The sequence below is a fragment of the Podarcis cretensis genome (genome assembly GCF_951804945.1).
Source record: "Podarcis cretensis genome assembly, chromosome: 8".
Classification (NCBI taxonomy): domain Eukaryota; kingdom Metazoa; phylum Chordata; class Lepidosauria; order Squamata; family Lacertidae; genus Podarcis; species Podarcis cretensis.
This window is the reverse complement of record NC_137177.1, coordinates 77224517-77245162: the sequence shown is the minus strand read 5'-3', so window position 1 is coordinate 77245162 and position 20646 is coordinate 77224517. Positions and strand designations below refer to the sequence as shown.

At 44.9% G+C, this 20646-nt stretch overlaps 1 protein-coding gene across 6 annotated transcripts in view; it reads right to left on the bottom strand.

The window, feature by feature from the left end:
* The window catches only part of UBE4B (ubiquitination factor E4B), a 75764-nt gene that overhangs the window by 34529 nt on the left and 20589 nt on the right, over positions 1 to 20646 (bottom strand). For 4 of the 6 annotated variants that reach the window (XM_079986764.1, XM_079986765.1, XM_079986766.1 and 1 more), the window contains 6 exons: positions 16040 to 16175; positions 12449 to 12536; positions 11163 to 11307; positions 8490 to 8718; positions 6628 to 7032; positions 1420 to 1539 (listed from right to left, as the gene is read on the bottom strand). In XM_079986764.1, the coding sequence (XP_079842890.1) occupies positions 1420 to 1539; positions 6628 to 7032; positions 8490 to 8718; positions 11163 to 11307; positions 12449 to 12536; positions 16040 to 16175 (1123 nt within the window). Of the gene's footprint in view, positions 1 to 1419; positions 1540 to 6627; positions 7033 to 8489; positions 8719 to 11162; positions 11308 to 12448; positions 12537 to 16039; positions 16176 to 18624; positions 18770 to 20646 lie in introns of those variants that run through there. The other 2 variants (XM_079986768.1, XM_079986769.1) reach the window with 2 other exon arrangements.

Below are 20646 nucleotides of genomic sequence, written 5' to 3'. Positions count from 1 at the left end.
TCTGAGGGCTTCCCTGATTCCCCACCCCAACCAACTGGGAGGGGGGCACCAGGGATAAATCCCCACGATGCTAGCAGATTATCAATGAACATGCTTCCACTAGCAGGGACCTAAGAGCCCTTAAAGTACAGTGGAGCAGTAGCAGCCCTCCTGCACAAATGGTTATGGTGTGTGTAAGGTGGAGAGGAAGAGGATTGTTACATTTACTTTCCACCTTTTCTCAAAGAAGATTGAAGTGGAGGACACACCTCTCCCAGCTCTCCAATTTATCAATACAGGTAGGTTAGGCTGAGATAGTGATTGGCCCAAGGTCACCCAGTGGGTTTCATGGCTGAGTGGGGATTCAAACCCTGATTTCCCAGGTCTTAGCCCTGCACTACAACATGCTGGTTTCGCAGTCTCGCCGGAGGAAAGTGAACTCCCAGCATTGTATCCAATGCTATTCCAACTCAGAGCAGACTCAATTAAGCTAATTTCAGAGGGTCTGCTGTGGATAGGTTTTGGTTGGTCACAACCCCTTAGTTCGCCAAGAGCAGCACAAGTCTCCTGTCTGAAGACCCCAAGGGCCATCTAGTCTAGCCCCTTGCAACGCAGGAATCACAGCATGCAAATGAACAGCATCTTCTATATGGGGCTGTGGGGGGAAATAATATATTCCTGTACCTAAGGAGCCAACAGCTATCCCTTTTGAATTTGGTGCTTTCCACTGTTGCACTGATTTCAGAAGTGGCTAGACACACTCGAGAGCAATTGGGACCTCCCAAGTGTATCTGATTCCTGTCAAAAGCAGCGTGACAAGGCAAGGCGCCAAATCCACACAGCGCAGAATTCAAGGCGCCCCTTTGCAGCTGTGGCTTGAATTCGGCATCATCTCAAGCTAGGAACCTGTTCAACCTGCCCTGCCCTGTGATATCACATGATGGACAGAATGGGCATGCTTGGCTCATATGGAGATAGGGAGGATTAAGTCCAGAAGTTGGAGGAGCCCCACAACTGCCTTACACTCTCCTGCCTTGGCTCTACTGAACATTTCAGTAGTTACTGTTGGGAGATCTAAGCACCCTGGAACGAAAAGGTTCCAAGAATAGAAATTATAATCTCTTAACACACCTGGCTGGAAAGTAGAGGTTAAGGAGCCTGTTTCAAACATCACTCTTCCCACCCTCCTCACTACAAGGGAATTTTGGATAGCCCTTCCTCCTGGCATCAGAGGCTTGGAAGGGAGAAACCAGGTTTAATGGGGATTGTTAAAATGTGAGCAAAACCATTCACAAGAAGTGTTATTATGGGAATGGAATTAGAAGCAGTTGTATTTTTCTGGGGAGAGGGTGTTATGATATGGTAGGCAGAAAAGTAAATGTAAACACATGTTAGTTTTAAGCACCCAAGCATAGGTAGGTTGCACACTTTCTGGAATACCTGGACCCAAATTGGACACAAGAAAAATCATCCTCATCCTCGTCCTCATTTTCTTCATCAGAACTGTCCCCAGAAACATCAGAAACGGCAAGGAGGAGGGAGAAAGGGTTGTCGTACATACTATTCATAACAAAAGCAAATATGGACCAGTGAATATGAAAGAGAGAAGAGAGAAGGGTGAAAGGAAGACCAAAAAAGAAAGGGGGGAAATATAAAGAGTAACTTGTTCTACCAACATAACATTCACCGCAAGCATGCAAGCATGCAGAAGCCACGGCAATGCCACTACAAGCAAAAGGTGCTGGATGCAACTAAGTCCTACTCATAGTAGACCCACTGAAATGAACAGACCTAAGTTAGTCGTGCCTATGAACTTTACTTGGTCTACTCTAAAATAGAGCTAGCTACAGACACAACCCCAAAAAGTATTCAGGTCAATGAAAGCAAAGCAGTATCTGCTTTCTCTCCAAGTGAGAGAAGGACTAGGTTTTATAAAGAAGAGTCTTTTGAGAAGAATGAAGGTAGCAAATCACAAATGGAAGCCCTTCAGTTCTCTGGCTGACTTTTGTACGTGGCCATACAACTAGGCCACAGTCCCCACTGCCACTTTTTCCAACTGCAATAGGAACTCCAGCATCTCAGGCAGAGGTTCTTGTATGCAAAAAGACCCTCTCCTTATGCAAATCATGCCCTGCAGACTAGGGTGCTTTGGGTCTTCCTCATGACCATCTATGGCACTGCCTTACACCAAGTCTGCTCCCTGGTCAATTTAGCTTGGCCTCAACCAGCATGGGGACTTGCAGATGCATTGGACTGAAGCAGCTATCTTCAACCCAGTCACGGTCTATCCCCTAAACACACCGGTTCTAACTGGACAACACAACCCACAAACAAAATCAATGCCCTCCTGCTATCTGCTGGTCATTGAGCAGATCCCATTCAGATGGAGCCACTGAAGCAGGTGTGCAGAACTTCTGGACCTCCAGGTGCTGCTGAAATACATGCTGGCTGGGCGCTGACGGGAGTTGCAGTTTAGTGAGGGGCACAGAGGTTCCCCATACCTGCTATTAAGGGAGTGTGAAAGCAAACCTGGTGAGTAACGCAGCAGGTGTTAAAACAATCATAGCTGTCAATGAGAACAGGCCAGAAAACTCGCAACACAGTAAGTCTACTTGCTACGGAGTTCAGTTTAAGAGTTAAGCTGGTAAACACTATATATTTTTCAAAAAGCACCAGCAATGCATGAACTAATTTCAACACAGGGGATCTCTTCATCAAAGTAAGCAGGTAGAGAAGGATTTTATGGCATGGTGGCATCTAGATGATATTCTGCCTTGCACCAGAACACAGTTCAAGCAACCGCCCTTTAGTTTTCATGCATACACACACAGAGTGTCCTGGGGTCCCTTTATGAAATCCCATGAGTTGTATCCATTTTTTACCCAAACTTTAACACTGGACGCAACCCTATGCCTTTTAGCACCATCATTACACTGACGGCACCCAGATCCCTCTCCATCCCTAAACTGTCCTCTTTGCATCATTTAAGCACCCCAACTGCCTCAGACAGATAAGAACCTAGTAAGACCCTTCTGGATCAGGCCAAAGGCCCATCCAATCCAGCACCCTGTTCTCACAGTGGCCAAGCAGATGCCTCAATGGGAAATCAGCAAGCAGGAAATCAGCAAGCTGAGAACAACAACACTCTCCCCTCCTGCAGTTTCCAGGAACTAGTATTCAGAAGCTGCCTCCAACTGTGGGGGCAGAGCATAGTCACCATGGCTTGGATGCTTAATCACAGTCTCAAGCCCATCCCTTAAAGCAGCCAGGTCCCTCCTGCACCCAATGTGACTTTTATTTTTAAAACTCTTCATCGAGCACACATAAAACTGACACAAGATTGGTTGCAACAGACCGTTAAGGCATCAAGGTAAGAGAAATAAAGATAACTGCCATAAATACAAAGAATGGCAGACTTAAAAGGTCTATGGGGCAACGTGCCATCAACATGCGACCATACTATTTAAATTATTGCATTTCCTGTCTATATGGTACTGGGCCAAGTTTAAGGTATTACTTTTAGTTTACAGTGGTGCCCCGCAAGACGAACACCTCGCAAGACGGAAAACTCGCTAGACGAAAGAGTTTTCCGTTTTCGAGTTGCTTCGCAAGACGAAAACGTCTTGCGACTTTGTTTCCTTTGTCTTAAAACCGTTAAAACCAAGGGTGCTTTGCTGCAGTTGCGACTTGACTTCGAGGAGCAACTGTTAGCACGCGGTTTGGTAGCCTTTTTTCAGACTTTGCTCATTTTTGAAGCTTTTCCAAAACTTTTCCAGAACTTCTTTTGCATCCATTTGGTAAGTTAAACTTTTAAAACTTTTTTTGTGGTTTTTGGATTTTGGGTTGGGGTGTTTGGGATTCAAGGACTTGGTGTTGGGGTTTTTTTTGCAAGAATCTGGGAGCTTGTGGGGTTTTTTTAAAAAAAAAAAAAACGAGAGGAAGAAGTAGAAGGTGACGCTGGAAATGAAAAAGGAGATCATCCGGAAGCACGACGGCGGAATGCGTGTGACGGACCTCGCCAGGGAGTACGGGAGGAATCCATCGACCATTGGGACCATCCTGAAGATGAGGGAGAAGATCCTGGCGACTGATGCAGCCAAGGGAGTCACCAGGATCGTGAAGAACTGCCCAGCTGTTCTGGAGGAGGTCGAGAAGTTGCTGCTCATCTGGTTAGAAGAGAAGCAGCGTGCAGGGGACACAGTAACTGAGGCCGTCATTTGTGAGAAGGCCAAGGCCTTGCACGCAGACCTCGTCTGGGAACAGCCAGGAACCTCAGGCGAGCCAGAAGTCTTCAAGGCAAGCAGAGGTTGGTTTGACCAGTTCAAGACAAGATTTGGAATCCACAGCGTGGTCAGGCATGGAGAGGCTGCCAGTTCTGATGTTCCTGCGGCTGAAGAGTCTGCAGCGGAGTTCCTGGAGGTTGTGAAGACGGAGGGCTACGTTCCACAGCAGGTCTTCAACTGCGACGAGACCGGGCTGTTTTGGAAGAGGATGCCCAAAAGGACTTTCATCACACAGGAGGAGGCCAAGTTGCCTGGCCACAAGCCCATGAAGGACCGTCTGACCCTGCTCTTCTGTGCCAACGCAAGCGGCGACCTGAAGATCAAGCCCCTGCTGGTGTACCACTCGGAGAACCCACGGGCCTTCAAGAGACACAAGATCGACAAGGAGCAGCTGAGTGTCATGTGGCGATCCAACAGTAAGGCTTGGGTCACACGTGTGCTGTTTGTGGACTGGGTCAATCTTGCTTTTGGCCCTGCTGTCAAACAGTACCTGCTGGACAATGACCTGCCGCTGAAGGCTTTGCTTCTGATGGACAATGCCCCTGCTCATCCTAAAGGCCTTGAGGTGGACTTGTTGGAGGAGTTCAGCTTCATCAACATCATGTTCCTGCCGCCTAACACCACGCCACTGCTCCAGCCGATGGATCAGCAGGCCATCGCCAATTTCAAAAAACTCTACACCAAGGAGCTTTTCAGGCGATGCTTCGAGGTGACTGATTGCACCACCATCACCCTGCGGAAATTCTGGAAGGACCACTTCGACATCGTCACCTGCTTGAAGATGATCACCACGGCCTGGAACGGGATCAGCCAGAGAAATTTGAATTGTGCTTGGCGCAGCCTGTGGACGGACTGTGTGGCACCAAGTGACTCTGATGCACCAGAGTCAACAGTGGTGCAGGACATTGTTGCCTTGGGGAGGACCATGCGCCTGGAGGTCACAGAGGAGGACGTCTGCGAGCTGGTGGAGGAGCACGACCACGAGCTGACCACCCAGGAGCTGGTCGAACTGCAGGCAGAGGCTGCGCAGGAGCGGGCCTCGCTGGAAGAGGAGGAAGCAACTGAGGAACGGCTGTCCTCCAAAGAACTGAGGGACATTTGCCTGAAGTGGAAGGATGTGCAGGCTTTTACAGAGCGGCACCACCCTAACAAGCACGTGGCACATGACACTGCGAACACTTTTGATACGACGGTCATGGCGCCTTTCAGGGAGGTGCTGAAAAGGCGGATGAAGCAGCAGACTATGGACAGGTTCTTGAGCAAGAAGCAAAGAGTGGAAGAGGAACCTTCTTCGAGTGGTCCCCCAGAGTCTTAGAAAATGTACTGTACACTTTGTTGATTTTTAAATGTTTTTCTGTCATGTTTAGAAACTTAATTTATTGTTCCTTCAATTTTTGAAATGCTCTTTACAGTATGTGTGACTTTAAAGAGCAGTTAATAAACTATTTTTGTACCAAATTTGGCTTTGTTTGGACTTTTTTTGACCATAGGAACGCATTAATTGATTTTCAATGCATTCCTATGGGATTTCGTGTTTCGCAAGACGAAAAATTCGCTAGACGAAAAAACTCGCGGAACGAATTAATTTCGTCTTGCGAGGCACCACTGTATAATGCTCTAAGCAATGCAGGACCAGGTGATTTTCTGCCTTGCCTTGTGCCATCTGGTTCCTGAGCTCAGTTGATGAGTTCCTGCGGGTCAGATGGGAGAGGATCCATAGGTAACAGGTCCTTCAGCGTGGTTGCACTAACGTTACAGAACTCTGGCAATTAGGGCAGACACCTACTTTCCTCTGTTTTAGACACTTATCTGTGTCTAACCTGTTGAAAACCTCTCTTCCTATTACTCAGGTTGAATTGGCACTTTCAGTCTGCTGCTGAAACGATCTACACTGAATAATTTGTTTTATGCTTTTTCATTTCATTTCGTTGCTGGTCTTTACCTTGTATGTACTCTTGTTTGCTGCCTGATTATTTTTACATTACACGGCTTATACATTCTGAAAGCAAGCAAGTAGAAGTCAACAGGAAAGATCCATCTAGACAAGGAGATCAAGGTAGGGAAAGCACTCTTTTCTCAAAACAAGTTATCAAGCAAAGGTGGGCACGTTATCCCCAAATTTCGGGGGAATCAAGCATGTCACTATTTGTTCACCTTCTCTCCCCTGTAAGAAGCTGTGAATTTCACACACCCTACGCCAAAAGCTTTGTGGTTCAACAGGTGCCACTTACAGTCAGTGTATTAGCTTGCCTCAAGCACAATTAGGAACCAAAAAAAGCTTATTATGTTGTTAGCTGAGTTCTTCTGAAGTGCATCAAGTCACACCAACTCTGCACAGCACACATTTAAAATGCAAACTCAATACCTAGACGGTGTCCTGCTCAGGAAAGAAGAATGTCTGCCAAGGGGTCCGGGCGAAGAAGGGAACAGAGGCAGGGCCATAGCTACGGGCCTAAGCCTGGGCAAACCAGCCCGCGTAGCTGGAGGACTGGCGCTTATAACAGGAGGAGTTGGAGAGCGGGACAGGATGGAGGTGCTTGCCGAAGGTGGAGCGGGAGGAGCTGGGAAGGCCCAGGGATGAGCCACCATGTACGGGCGGTACCTCGGGGATGGGGGTTGGACTCCCAGTGGGCCTGCTGGCAAGACATGAGGGCTAGCAGAAATGGGAGGGGTGGGGGCAACTGGGCTGGCAGAAGAGGCAAGGAAGGAACCGGCTAAAGGTGCGCGGCTTGAGAGGCTGAAAAGAGGAGCTGGGCTGGTTCCATAGAGACTAAAGTCAACGAAAAGAGGGAGGAGGAGGAAGAAAGGAAGGAAAGAAAAGAGAGATAAATTGGGAGCTTAGAACACAGCAAAAAGGGAAGGTAATAAGATACAAAAACAGGCAAGACAGCTCAACATTTCCCCTTCTGGTACGATCCGATTTTATACCCATTTAACTTGCATGATTTCAGCTATAGGAGTTGAAGGCACACTCGCTGAAATTGCTGAAATACCAGCAAGGCAGAGAATTTTAAACCTTAGGGTTTCCTGGTGCAGAAAGAGCTTTTCAGCACTGTGCCATAGATTTGGGGGGAGGGGCAGTCAAGGCCCATTTGGCATGCCAGCTTTGGGAGTCCTAGACATACCCCCCCCCCGCGCTAACTGTGGGGTGGTTCCAAGGGTTTAGGAATGCGTACCAAACCCCTGTGTAAGAAGTGACTGTATTGTACTTTTCTCACCACAATGACTGATGCCTTACTTTGGCCTACAAAGCAGGGGTGTCTAACCCTGTTACTGTTGGGGCTCCAACTCCCAACAGCCAGGAATGATGGGAGTTGTAGTCCAGCAGCATCTGGAAGGACAAAGCTTCTGCAACTCTGCTATAAAGAGTCATCCATATATAAATGAATCTGAAAACTACCGTATATACTTGAGTATAAGCCGACCTGAATATAAGCTGAGGCACCTAATTTTACCACAAAAAAGCTGGGAAAAGTTATTGACTCAAGTATAAGCCGGTTCACTACACTACAAACCTGGTGGTGGCGGCAGCAGAGGAGGAGGAAGGTGCAGCCTGAAACGGCTCCTTTCGGGTCACTCATCCCTCCGCCGCTGCCGCTGCCACTCGCAAGAGCAGGCATAGGAGCCGTGGTTGGGAGAGGCACAGTACAGTGAAGCTCATCTCCCAACCACGACTCCTGTGCCTGATCTTGCGAGAGGCGGCGGCGGGACCAGCGGTGAGAAAGGGCTCCTTTCGGGCTGCTCATCCCGCCCCCGCCCCCATCCCCCTCACTCAAGTATAAGCCAGGGAAGGCTTTTTCAACATAAAAAATGTGCTGAAAAAGTTGGCTTGTACTCGAATATATACGGTAAATGCATGTTAAAGTGAAGGGATAGCTGCCATTTGCAGGTGCATTTCCCCACGAAGCACACCCTCTGCCTTTGTTTAACAGGAAGAGCTCCCACTAGTTTCTAGCTCTCATTAGTGCTCAAAAAAGTTGAATGACAGGGGGAGAAAAGAAATGAGAGGTTCTGCTCAGCGGACAGTTATCATAGAAGAATTGGCCAGGTTTCCTATGGCTACGCTTCAAACAAATACCATACTTTCCCCCCACCCTGCGGGCATCCATCACACCTTGCCTTGCACTTCAGAACTTGGAAGGAACCATTTTGCACACCTAACCCCTCTGCTCTGCCCTCGCAAACTCACCAACATGGAACCCAGCTAGTTATGCAGCTATAACTTACCTCGACAAGGAGCTGGAGCCAAACGAGCCCACATTACAGAAAATGGGGCTCGTTCCTGGATTGGAACCAGTGTTCAGAACCAGATTTCTATCAGGCGACCGAGCAGCTGCTGCAATGGGCTGCGAGGTGGCTGTCAAACTGGCAAAGGGGTTTTCCTCCTTCGACTGGGTCGACATCATCAGAACTTCCATCAGGATCTGGCCAATCAAGTCTTTGAAGTCCGAGAACACTTTTGAGGAGAGAAAGAGAGAATGACATGAACATTCTCCGCTGTAAGCACCTCAGAAGCAAAACAGAGTTTAAGGTACTATGATACATATATGGTGGAATTGTTTAAACATCAAACAATTTTGGGAAACAGTATATATCGAAATGAAAAAAATGTTCAGATATTCATTTAGGAAAACACCAGAAGGTTTTTTTATTGGGAATAGTACCAGGAAGCCTAAAGGAAGAAAAGACCTTATATAGCAAGGCTATTGATTGCGATAAATTGGAAAAGTGGTACTGTACCAACAAAGACAGAGTGGCTTGCCAAATTATTGGAGTACTACAATATATCCAAAACAATGGTAGAAATTGGAAGGATCTCAAAAGAGAAGGCAGACAGGGACTGGAAGGTGTTTAAAAGATACTTGCAAAACTATATCGAAAAATCAGAACTCCTATTAGAATAAACAAGTTTCGTTTCAAATATTGGAATACTAAATAAGATGGATAACAATGTGTAATAGAAAAAGAAGTATGAAATTAGGTTAAAGGTGTGTGAAAGAAAGTAATAGAAGTGGAAAGAAATTGCAATTGAGTAGATTGAAAGTCTAACATAAAAGGTGAGGGGTGGTGGATGGTGATGGGAATTATCTGTGGGATTGAGTGTAGGTATGTTGTAGGTATGTTGTATGTATGTAGGTATGTTGTATGAAATGTATGTTTGTATGTGTTTTAATGTTGAATTATTTTAACAACAACAACAACAACAACAACAACAACAACAATAATAATAATAATAATAATAAAAGAAAAATAATAATAATAAAAAAGAAATGAATGAACATTAATTTCGAGAGATGTACTCTGAGCACCTGCTTTTTGACAAACACCCCATACAGCTTGAAGGAAAGCAAGGAACTAAGATGAGCCTGCTGAATCAGGCCAAGGGCCTGTCAACCCAGCATCCTCGATGACAACAAAAGCTTCTCAGCATTATGAGTGCCCATATCAGCCACTGTATCACCCGCTTCTGTTTCAAAGACAGGAGCTGCAGAGGAATCTGAAAGTATTGGCAAGTCTAACGTCCTTGCTTGCCAACAAAACAGACTGAGTGCTTTCCATCTTCAAGTCGTGAACATGGTGAGAGCTGAGCCACCCACCAAATAAGAGTCCTTCCCCTCCCTACACACACTCTTTGGTGCCAGCTCAGACACCATCTGGTGATGACAAACGCAATTTGGAGCTCTGTACCCACTGAAGGAAATCCAACGCAGCAGCTAGATGGGAACTCGCTAGCCCATGCCACCAGCCATCTCCCATGAACAAACAACTGTATTAATCACTAGCCTTTGTTTAAGCATGATGGGACACGTGGGAAGGGGGCTTTAGCTCAGCAGCAGAAGACAAAGCTTTGTAAGCAGAAACTCAGTCCCAGAACCTCCTGCGCAACAATCTTAGGTAGGTTGCAAAGACCTTTGTCTGAGAACCTGAGTCCGCAAGAGAACGGAACACCAGGCTGGAAGGCCCAATGGCCTGAGCTGTGATCTGCTGACCTTATACCAGGCTTCTCGAGTCTTAATGTGTGGAACTACAGCTCCAATCACCCTTGACATCCAGCCATGTGGGCTGGGGCTGACAAGAATTGTAGCACAACAACATCAGGTTGGAGAGGGCTGTCTTATGTGTGTCCACAACAGAGAGGCAGAGAGAAGGAGTGGGGGGGGGGACCACTCTCATTTGGGGTGGATCCGCAGTTCAGTGGTATGTAAAAGACCCCCAGCCTCTGTCCAGTTGGTGCTAACCTGTAACAAGGCATTTTCAGTGGTGGTTCTCTTATTAACTTTCAGGAGGAATTTGAAAACATTCCTATTTGCCTAGGCATTTGGTGGTTGAAGAATACTGTTCCTGGCAATCTCAAGGTCATCGGATGCTTTCAATTGTAACTGCTTTTAATATATTTTAAAATGATTTTAGATGTTATAGTTAACATTTGTTTTTAGAACATTTTAATATGTTTTAGAATGTTTTTGCTTGCTTTGTATTTTTAAAATTGTGTATCTGTTTGCCATCCTGAGCTCCTGGGGGAGGAAGGGTAGATATAAATTCAAATAAATCTGCTCCAGTTTGCATTTATATTTGACAATTCCAACCCCCCAAAAATCTCTTTTCCCTTTCTTTTGTTTCCACTGTTTTTGGTTCATACATGTATTTTGACTCAAGATATCTAAGAATAAACAAGATAAAATTTTCAGCAAGCATTTTGCCTAGAAAGATTGTGCATTTTAATTAAAATAAAACTGAAAAATCTCTGTAGCTGTTTGAGAAATGCTTCTACCTGAGACCTTGTAATGCTGCTGCTGGCTAAGATAGAATACAGCATTCAATTAGATGGATGGTAAGCAGCCGGGCTTCTGAATTCAGCATCATCAACAAACACTTGGGATTAAACCTCACGTTCCTTACCTTCCTTTGGGTTCTGTTTAAACTGCTCAGAAAGCGAAGTTAGGAAGATGACGTCTCTGTCTCTGTCCTTCCAGGAGACCCGGAAAATCTTGCAGACCAGCTGTAAGGCTTGCTCTTCCGATATCTCTGATCCTGATGGGGGCTCCTTTATCATGGGGAGGGTGGAGGGGGGAAAGAGGAAAAGATTTGGGTACTCGTTTTGAAAAGCCACAAAAGGGCAGGTATTCGTGATCATGTAAGCTAAGGGTTAGCAAACTCATTCTGGTCTGCTGTTCTGCATTCCACCATGATGCAGACATAATGCTCACTAATAGTGACAGCAAGTCATGGAAGGGTGGAATTTGCAGGTGGGAGAGAGGGTTGTGTCCTGCAGCACATTCCCCATCTCTCCAAGATGGTTCCAATTGTATTTGAAACCCACCACCCAGGCCGCAAAGGGCTCCCCACAAGGCTGTTTACAATACTGAAATTATGCAATGAAGGAAGGCTAAAAACAAGAGGAATCTGCAACAAAATGTGGGAACATGGAGGGCCCCTGTTCAGAATCCAAACCAAACTACCAATGTCTTCTTTCAAGATACACCATCCCCTCACACCTATTTTTCTATTCTTTTTCCCCCAACGGTAATTCTGCATTCCAGGCAAATTGAGGATGCTCAGCCCTCACTGGGCTGCTTCTGGGATCCCCTCAGGATCTCCCCCCCCCCCCATTTTATTTGATTTTTAATTTCTGCAAACCTGGGGGTTCTTCCAAGCTTCTTGAACATGGGTGGTGTTGTTAGGCTACACAAGAATCGGCACTCACCTCTGAACTTCGGAAATAAAGGGATTGATAGCAAACGGGCAAAAAACCCAAAAACCATTGAAGCAAGCAAAAACTCAACACAGGTCAAATAAGTTAAGCTTCAGGTGCCCACCTACAGGCAGTGAGGGAGCCAACTGAGCTTCTCTTGGGAGAGAGTTTCACAACAGCATCGCCACAACCAAGAAGGCCCCACCCTATATCCCACCCAGCTGCAACCTCTCCACTAGAGGCAGCACATGAAACAAGACTTATAACAAGCATAGGTGGTTTGTTGTCTGAAACTGAGCCCATAGCATTTTGATAGCACGCTCCTAACTTTTAACCGCCCAGAGGCCTTGGAAGTAAGAGTGAGCAAGAAACCCAAATGAATAAAAATAAACAAATGAGCGTTCATTTTTAAACCCGTGCGCACATTGCCCCATAAAGGGCAACAGTCAAGTGTCTCCAAGCTTCCCAACTCCATCCAGTACAGCTTACCCACCTTATCGGTAAGGCTCCTTTTCTCTCTTCGGTCATTCTCATCAACTTCCATGTTTTCAATTCCTGAATCTACATCCACCTGGGACATACTGTCAAGTAGAACAAAGAACCCATTAATTCTTCCAGGCATTTTCAATGAAAGTTGCTGACCGAAAAACAGGATGGCTGCAGAACGTGAAGGCAGCTCAAGGAGGGAAAAGACTGACATACACAAGAATAACTGGATCCATTAACAAATGTTGCCATTAACAGCCACTAGTCAATAGCCCTGGCCCACAACCCATTGTTCATACTGTGTTTTGCTCTCCAAAGAGAGGCGGAAAACTTGTGACTCAACCTGAAACGAGCTCTACAGAGCAGCCCATTAGGAACTAAAAGGGCTGGGGGAAGAAACCCCTCTGTTCTTAAGTTGGTGCCTGCACAGAACAAAAAATCAGGGCACATGGATGGTGGTGAGGCTGCATGCAGTTTCTGCAGGCTTATTTTTATTATTAGCATTATTATTAATGCAACTTATTTGCCACTTTTTTTATGAAAGCAACTCAAAGCATCTTACAGCAAAAAAACCAACACATACATTAAAACCAGCCCAAAATTAAAACAGATTCAAAGCTAAAACTCTCATATCTTTAGAAGACAGAACTATAACATCCTACCCAGTGAAGGAGGCTACAGATAATCAAAAGGCAAAGGCCTGCAGCAAAAGGATGCTTTTGCCTAGCGCCTAAAGGTAAGCAACGATCGCACCAGGCAAGTGTCTCCCAGAAATGTCGCCATTAAAAAGGTCCGTTCTCACACTGCCACCCTCCAGATCTCTTTCTTTATACTTTTATTTATATAAGTATTTCATATACCACCATATCCTGTGGATATACAAATAAAAGAGAACATAAAAACAATACATGGTGATCATTAAAAAGACCAGTAAAGGTAAAGGGACCCCTGACCATTAGGTCCAGTCGTGACCGACTCTGGGGTTGCGGCGCTCATCTCACTTTATTGGCCGAGGGAGCCGGCGTACAGCTTCCGGGTCATGTGGCCAGCATGACTAAGCTGCTTCTGGCGAACCAGAGCAGTGCACGGAAACACCGTTTACCTTCCCGCCGGAGCGGTACCTATTTATCTACTTGCACTTTGACGTGCTTTCAAACTGCTAGGTTGGCAGGAGCAGGGACCGAGCAACGGGAGCTCACCCCGTCGCGGGGATTCGAACCACCAAACTTCTGATCGGCAAGTCCTAGGCTCTGTGGTTTAACCCACAGCGCCACCCGCGTCCCTTAAGAAGACCAGTAGGGAGATTTAAAAGGCATAGGCGTGTTGGCATGTCTTCAAGAGACCCCTGAAAGTTAACAGCAAGGGTGCCTGGCGAAACTGGCCATATTTGGTGAATACTGAAATCTGTGTGTTACTGACTCATTGTTTAAATTGGGCATAAGTCTTGGGGAGCAGAAATACATGCATGAATTTAATATATTAACTATCATAAATGAACTGAAAAAAACATATTCCCAATTAAACAATATAGTGAGTTCTGGAAAAGGAGAATAGCAGCTTCTGGTTCACTGTACTCTTCTGAGAAGTATGTGCCAAATTTAAAACATGGTCGCTAGAGGAGGATTAGAATCTAGAAACCAAGAGAGGGACAACCCTTTGAAGGGTCTTTAATTTCTGTGAAGGGATGAAAAATCCAGCTTCCCATTTCATGAATGTGTGTGTGTTTCCTTTTCGATGTTAAATTTGGTTGTTAATTAAATAATTTCAGAATGGATAAATTCTTTAAAAAAAATAAAGACAGGAGAATTGAGCATTTTAATGGCTGAAATTTAACTGTAAGATTGTGTGGAAACCGCAAAAAGACCCCTAGTGCTTCAAAGGCTAATTAAATATTTAATACAGAAGAAGCTTTCATGGATTAAATACCTTGCCAACTCATGAAGTCTCAGTCTGTAACTGGCATCATTCTTGCCACTGTAAATTGTTTGGTTTTTTAATTAATTCTATTAATTTTTCTCATGTCCTTTTTTGTATTAAGCTTTAGTGTGTATGCTACAAATAATCAATAAACAATCTTCTAAAACTAAAAAGGAAAAGCTCCAAACAACATCTGAGCATAGATCACCTAGCTCATTATTTGGTCCATCTAGCTCACTATTGACTACACTGACCGGCAGCAGCTCTCCAGGATTTAAGGCTGGGGACATTCCTGGCCCTACCTGGAGATGCCAGGGATTGAACCTTGGTCCTTCTGCATGCATCTCCAACCACAGAATATATGTAACAGTTACACCCAGCATCCTTTGCACCCAGCAAATGTTCACCTGATTGAGGGGTTTCTACCCAGTCCCTTTAACTAACCTACCAAGGAAGGAGCTGCAGTCATGAAAACCAAACAGGTGAGGGCCACGCTTGCCTCTTATCTCAGGACTCATGCTCAGACCACAGGGGCAAAGAGCATGACCCCAACCAAAAGCTCCCCTCTTCCTTTTCACGTCTTTCTTCACTGCCTTTTTTCTTCCTAAAACATCTAGGCAACTGTAACTGCTTTACACATCACCCTCACAAACACATTTTGAGCAATCAATGCTGCATGCTATTTCATTATTAATTATTCAGATATCTTATCAGCCACTCTGATTGGGTTTTTAATATTGAAAGCTTTTATTACATGGTCGGTTTCTATTTTTTTACCCTTTCCTTTTGAATTTCAGTTCCCACAATCGATTCCCTAATATGTGGTTGTGTGTGTGTGTGTGTGTGTTTTTTTTAAATGGTAAATTTGACCCCATTACCAAAATAGCATCCTATCCCTCTGGGTGGGAGCTTAAAAGAGGCAGTTCTATCCACTGTATTTGCCAGCAAGACATTTTGGGTTAGAGAGGTGACCTTAGTTCATTAACCCCCCAACTGTTTAAGATGCCCACAGAAAAAAACTAGTTGCCAGCAAAGGCTTAAGCAGAAGGTAACTCAGATTAGCTCCTTACATGAGTGTGTGTGTGTGTGTGTGTGTGTGTGTGTGTGTGTGTGTGTTGGGGGCGGGGAGTGTATGCATGCAATAAATAAGGTTTTCCAGCTAGACTACATATATGCCACTTTTTCTGGATTAAAGTTAAAGAACCATCACCTCTTTGAGCATAAGATATGACTCAACTGGAGATTTATGAGCAAATGATATTCCACAAACACAAGATAGATGGGAAGCACTGAGTGCTGGGCTGACCTGGACCACCAGCCGCCCCCTCTCCCCCCATTTCACCTCTCCTGCCCCTTAAACATGCACATAGTTTGTATTATTTTGATTCATTATGGTTTATTTCATATTGTTCGACTGTATTGCTTTTTGCTTCTTTGTGGGAATTTCAATAAAAACTATCAATTAAAAAGATCCAATTACTTTGATAAAAGATACCCTGCCAAATACCCTGGAGACAATTCTATCTCACCACCAGGAACCAGGCGAGCAGCTATTTACAAGCTCATGTTAGAAACTGCTGAGCAGGGCATAAAAAACTAGCATCTGTATGAGCAACAAGCATCTGGGGCAACCCACAATGAGACAGCCTCAAATGAAGAGGGCAGATGGAAACTTTTTTACCTTTTCTCACAGGAGACGCTATCGATATCCATGCTCTGCGACCGGGAGAGGGACTGAGATTGTGTTTCGAGGCTGTTTGATGGGGAGCTACTGAGTGAACTCACACCTTCGCTGCTCTGGCTGCGGTGGGCTACACCTGCAGGGAAAGGACACCAGGGAGGGAAAAACTATATGTCATTTTGTTCCTACAACACATTCTTGAACTAAACACACACAGTGTTCGAAACTCCCATTGATCTAGATGGGTTTTGCAACAGGGAATTTCATTAGGATGAGCAGTTTCTGAGCTCTGGGCACAGTACTGTGCCTAAGATTTCAGATTAAAACTGCAGAGTGGAAAGAAAGGAGGGTCTTTTTCTGCCTCCCCACTTCCAGTCACTCTCTGAAGACTGAAGAAGAGACCCTCTTAAGAATATTAGGGGGGCAGGCAGGGGAAGCATGGCTTTGTTTATTGCAGTCTTCAGAGGAGGACTAGACCATGCGAAAATGAACATATGATTTTAGCCGTCGTTCATTCATTTTCAGCTTTGTATTCTTGTTTGGAAAAAAGCACACCTAGACATTCCGTTGTTGCGCCCATAACCTAGGTTTAAGGTGCCATTTAGCTCTTAGCTTTCCAAAACTGAACACACACATACTGTAAATTACACACACATTACATACCGTATTTTTCCGTGTATAAGACTAGGGTTTTTTAACCAAAAATTAGGTTTAAAATTGGGGCTTGCCTTAAACATAGGTAGTGCTGAGGGGTGTTTTTTTAATCTGGAGTCCCCCCAAACAGGGGGTGTCTTATACATGGGGGCATCTTATAGATGAAAAAATATGGTACTTATATTATACACACACACAGCAAAAAAATGCTGCAGCACACCCCCCCCCCAATACCAGGAGTAATCCTATTCCAGCCAGCCGTGCCTTCCCTCCAGGGCACTATTAAGCTGCTCCGACAAGCCAATTCAGGCTTTCCTTCCTTCTTCCAGTTGTTTATTTTTCTTTTCCAACTGACACTCAACATTATCTGCTTGCTGGGAACAACAGAATATGCATAAATCCTCACTGGGGCTGAGGTATTGGCTTTTTTGAGGGAGGGGGGACTGCCTCGTTTGGTTGCTTTTGTATTTCTGAGTGGCCTGGAATTGAACCAAGCACACCAATACCAACTTCTAGTTCCTAGTGGCCCTGCTTTTCAACTCTGTTGGCCCAGGGTGACTGAGTTTGCTAGTAAGAGTGCTCCTTATATACAATGAAAATGCTAAAGTGTCAATTAAAAGATGTTATATATCTGCAACATAAATAATCAGCAATGCACTAACACCAGTAATCCCCAAAGACTTCAGAGTGATGTGTTGTAGGAAATTAATTCGTGAAATTAATTCCAATGAGTTCAAAGGTTGCCTACTGCAACTCTGTAGAGTCACTGCTCTGAGTGGGCCCAGCCATGACAAAAACTTTGACTTGCATTGAGTCACAGCTTCTGGGAGGGTAGAACATTATTACTGCCTACTCGAGTACCAGACAAAAACTTTCCCCATGAATTGTAATCCCATGCACTAGAGATTTTCAGCCTTTTCGAGTCAAATGCTCCCGTGACCAACTACATTCTTTCTGCGGCTCCCCTGTTAGGAAATGCGCTCCAAGCCTCCAAAGCCCAATTATGTCATCTCTAGAGCCGGCACCCCCTCACACCTTTTCAAACACCCTCCCTTGTGGCGTGTTTCCTCAGCCTCCTCTCCTTTCCCCTATCCTTGGGAGTCCTCTGGCAGCTGGTGAAGGTGAGGCCACCATCTTGAGAGGGCATCAGAAGAGGGAGGGAAGGAAAGAGGGATAGAGTCCAGTGTTGCCTGTGGCACTCCTGACCATCATTCAAGACACCCCAGAGTGCCATGGCACACTGGTTGAAAACCACTGCCATACACAGTCAAAACTACTTTCAGACATCCTAATTTGCTGGCAATAGGAGTGCAGCATAGCTCAACCCACCAGCCAAACATTACCTGTGCAGACTGCAGCTGGCTTGAACTTACTAGTAGTGATCAACAAGGGAAGGAACAGGAACTGTCACTCAGAGCCAGTGACAATATTCCATTTGCATCCCTGCCCTTCCTCCAAAGAGCTGCAAGCAGCATAAGTAGAGCTCTCCCATTTTATTATTGCAAAAAACATCCTGTAATGCAAATTAGTCTAACAGACTTAGTTTTTATTTATTACATTTAGCTCCTGCTTTTAAGGAACTCAAGTAAGGAAGCAAACCAAAGCTGATGGTCTTGATTTGTTTGCGCTAACTAGGAAGAGTTCAAACTCCTAAGTGGGGAACACCAGTTATCTCAGAAAGCTTGCAATTGCCTCCCCTGGCATACAAAAGAAAGAGACAGAGTGAAAGCCCATGGTTTACTAAGACTCACAAATCTAACACTAAACCATGGTTTAGCATTCTGTCTGAACCATTCCATCAAGTAAAAGAAAACCAAACATATTTAAAAACCTAGTAAGAACAAACTGATGAGAAAAGATAGCCACAAGTACAATTTAAGGTATCCATGAATAATAAAAAGCAAAGAAAATGAAGCAGCCATCATTACTACCTTTCCCACTTTGCACGCTGCCTGCCAAGAAATAAAGTGTTGATAGTCATTTGCTCTGGACAGAATATACGCTCCATAATCTATTCCAGCACACCCATAGCAAATTTAAATGAAAATTGTCCCCTATCTTTGGTAGGCACAAACAATATTGAATCCAATAGTGGAGCAAGCTGGCCAGAATGATTTCTCGAAGTAAACAGCTAAGAGAGACTATACATGTGTTACCTGAGCCACTTCAAACAGGAAAAAATATTTATTGCTATACTGCATCTTCAGCATGAGGTCAATGTGCAATATTGCATCACAGTGGCATACTAGTCTCTCACCTAAACTGCAGGGTCAGGGTTAAGGAGGAAGGAAGGAGAGCAACAAAAACAAAGTAAGATATATATGAGAGCTAGTTCACAACTACCATCATACACTCACATAATGAAGGAACAGGGCCTTGAATAGGGCTATGCACATTAAGAGGCAGCTTGGTCTCAGTGGCTATTACACGAGAGTTTGGCACTGTGTGGCTGTGGGTTTATAGGGTTTCATGTAGGGATATTTATCATCCCTACTAGGATGATGCCAGGGATTGAACCTGGGTCCTTTTACATGCAAAGCATGAACAATGGCCCTTCTTCAGCATTAAGTGAATGGCTGCCATTCATCTAGATAAGGGAAAAGTAAACAGCTGCACTTGAGGACTGTTGCAGTGAGGGCAAACACAGCCCTGACACCCAGTGGCATCTGCCCTGACTGACTGGGATCTCTGCAGGGGAAAGGCCTGTATGATAGCAGGAACATGACTAATCCTTTATTTAAAATCAATGTTGTTGTCTATGCTACACATTTCAATAGGCTATTTATTGCATTTTCACTCCAAGGGCTCATGCTCCTAAACCCCCAAACGCCACATTTTATCTCCACAAAACCCTCTAAGACAGATTATAGGTTATGTTCTGAACAGAGTTTTCAGCCCTGGCTGAAAACCTGGTATTCAGAAGCATAGTGCCTCGGAAAAAGGAGCCTCTATCTAGCTGTTGTAGCCAGCAGCAACTTAGGGGCCCATCCAGCAATAACATCCAGAGGGGTAGCCGTATTAGTCTGTTGCAACAAAATCAAAATAGGAACCTTAAAAGACCAAACAATTTACAATTGCATACCGTAAGCCCACAAGTTACACACATTTAACTTGTGCACATTCAGCTTTACACGCTTGGCAAATAAAAAAATCAAAAAGGGGTTGGCGTCTGGGGAAAAGAACTTTGGCAATTCCAACCACCATTGCTCCCAATGTGTTTCAACTAGACATGATTTTGGCTTTAGGAACGATCCCCAAAATGCAACCCCTGTGTAAGCTGTGGGCTTACTGTAATAAGCTGTTGTTGACTAGCATCCAGTTCATTAGATGCATGAAATTTTACAGGTTACCTGTAACTCAGATATTCTAACACAATGAAATGGAATATACATCACGAAACCTTCTGTGTAACACACAAGATCCAACTACAGCATTGACTTAGGTAGCTTTGAAACAGGGATGGGGAACCTGAGGGGTGGGGGCCAAATGTGGCCCCCAGGCCTCCTCTATCTGGCCCTTGGAACTCTCTCCAGTTCACACACCCCACTAGCCCTCCTTTACACACTCCTTGAGCGTTTTCCCCTGAAAATGTGTCCTTGAACTCTGGTAATGTTTCTTGCTTGTAAGGATAGAGGAATGTGTCAACCTGATTTTGTCCACCACTGATAAGCAGTTCCTGGAAGGATGTCCAGAAGGATATGGGACCCTCAGACTAAAAAGGGTTCCCAACCCCTGCTTTTAAAGAAATAGACAAATTTATGGAGGATAAGGCTATCAAAGACTACTGTGATGACTATGTCCTCTCTCTCTACTGTCAGAGACAGTATGCCTGAATGCCAGTTGCAGAGAATCACATGTGCAACTTGTCAGCTATTGTGAGAATAGGATGCTGAACTAGCTAAGCCTTTGGCTTGATACGGCAGGGCTCATCTTATGCCATAATAAATTTGTCT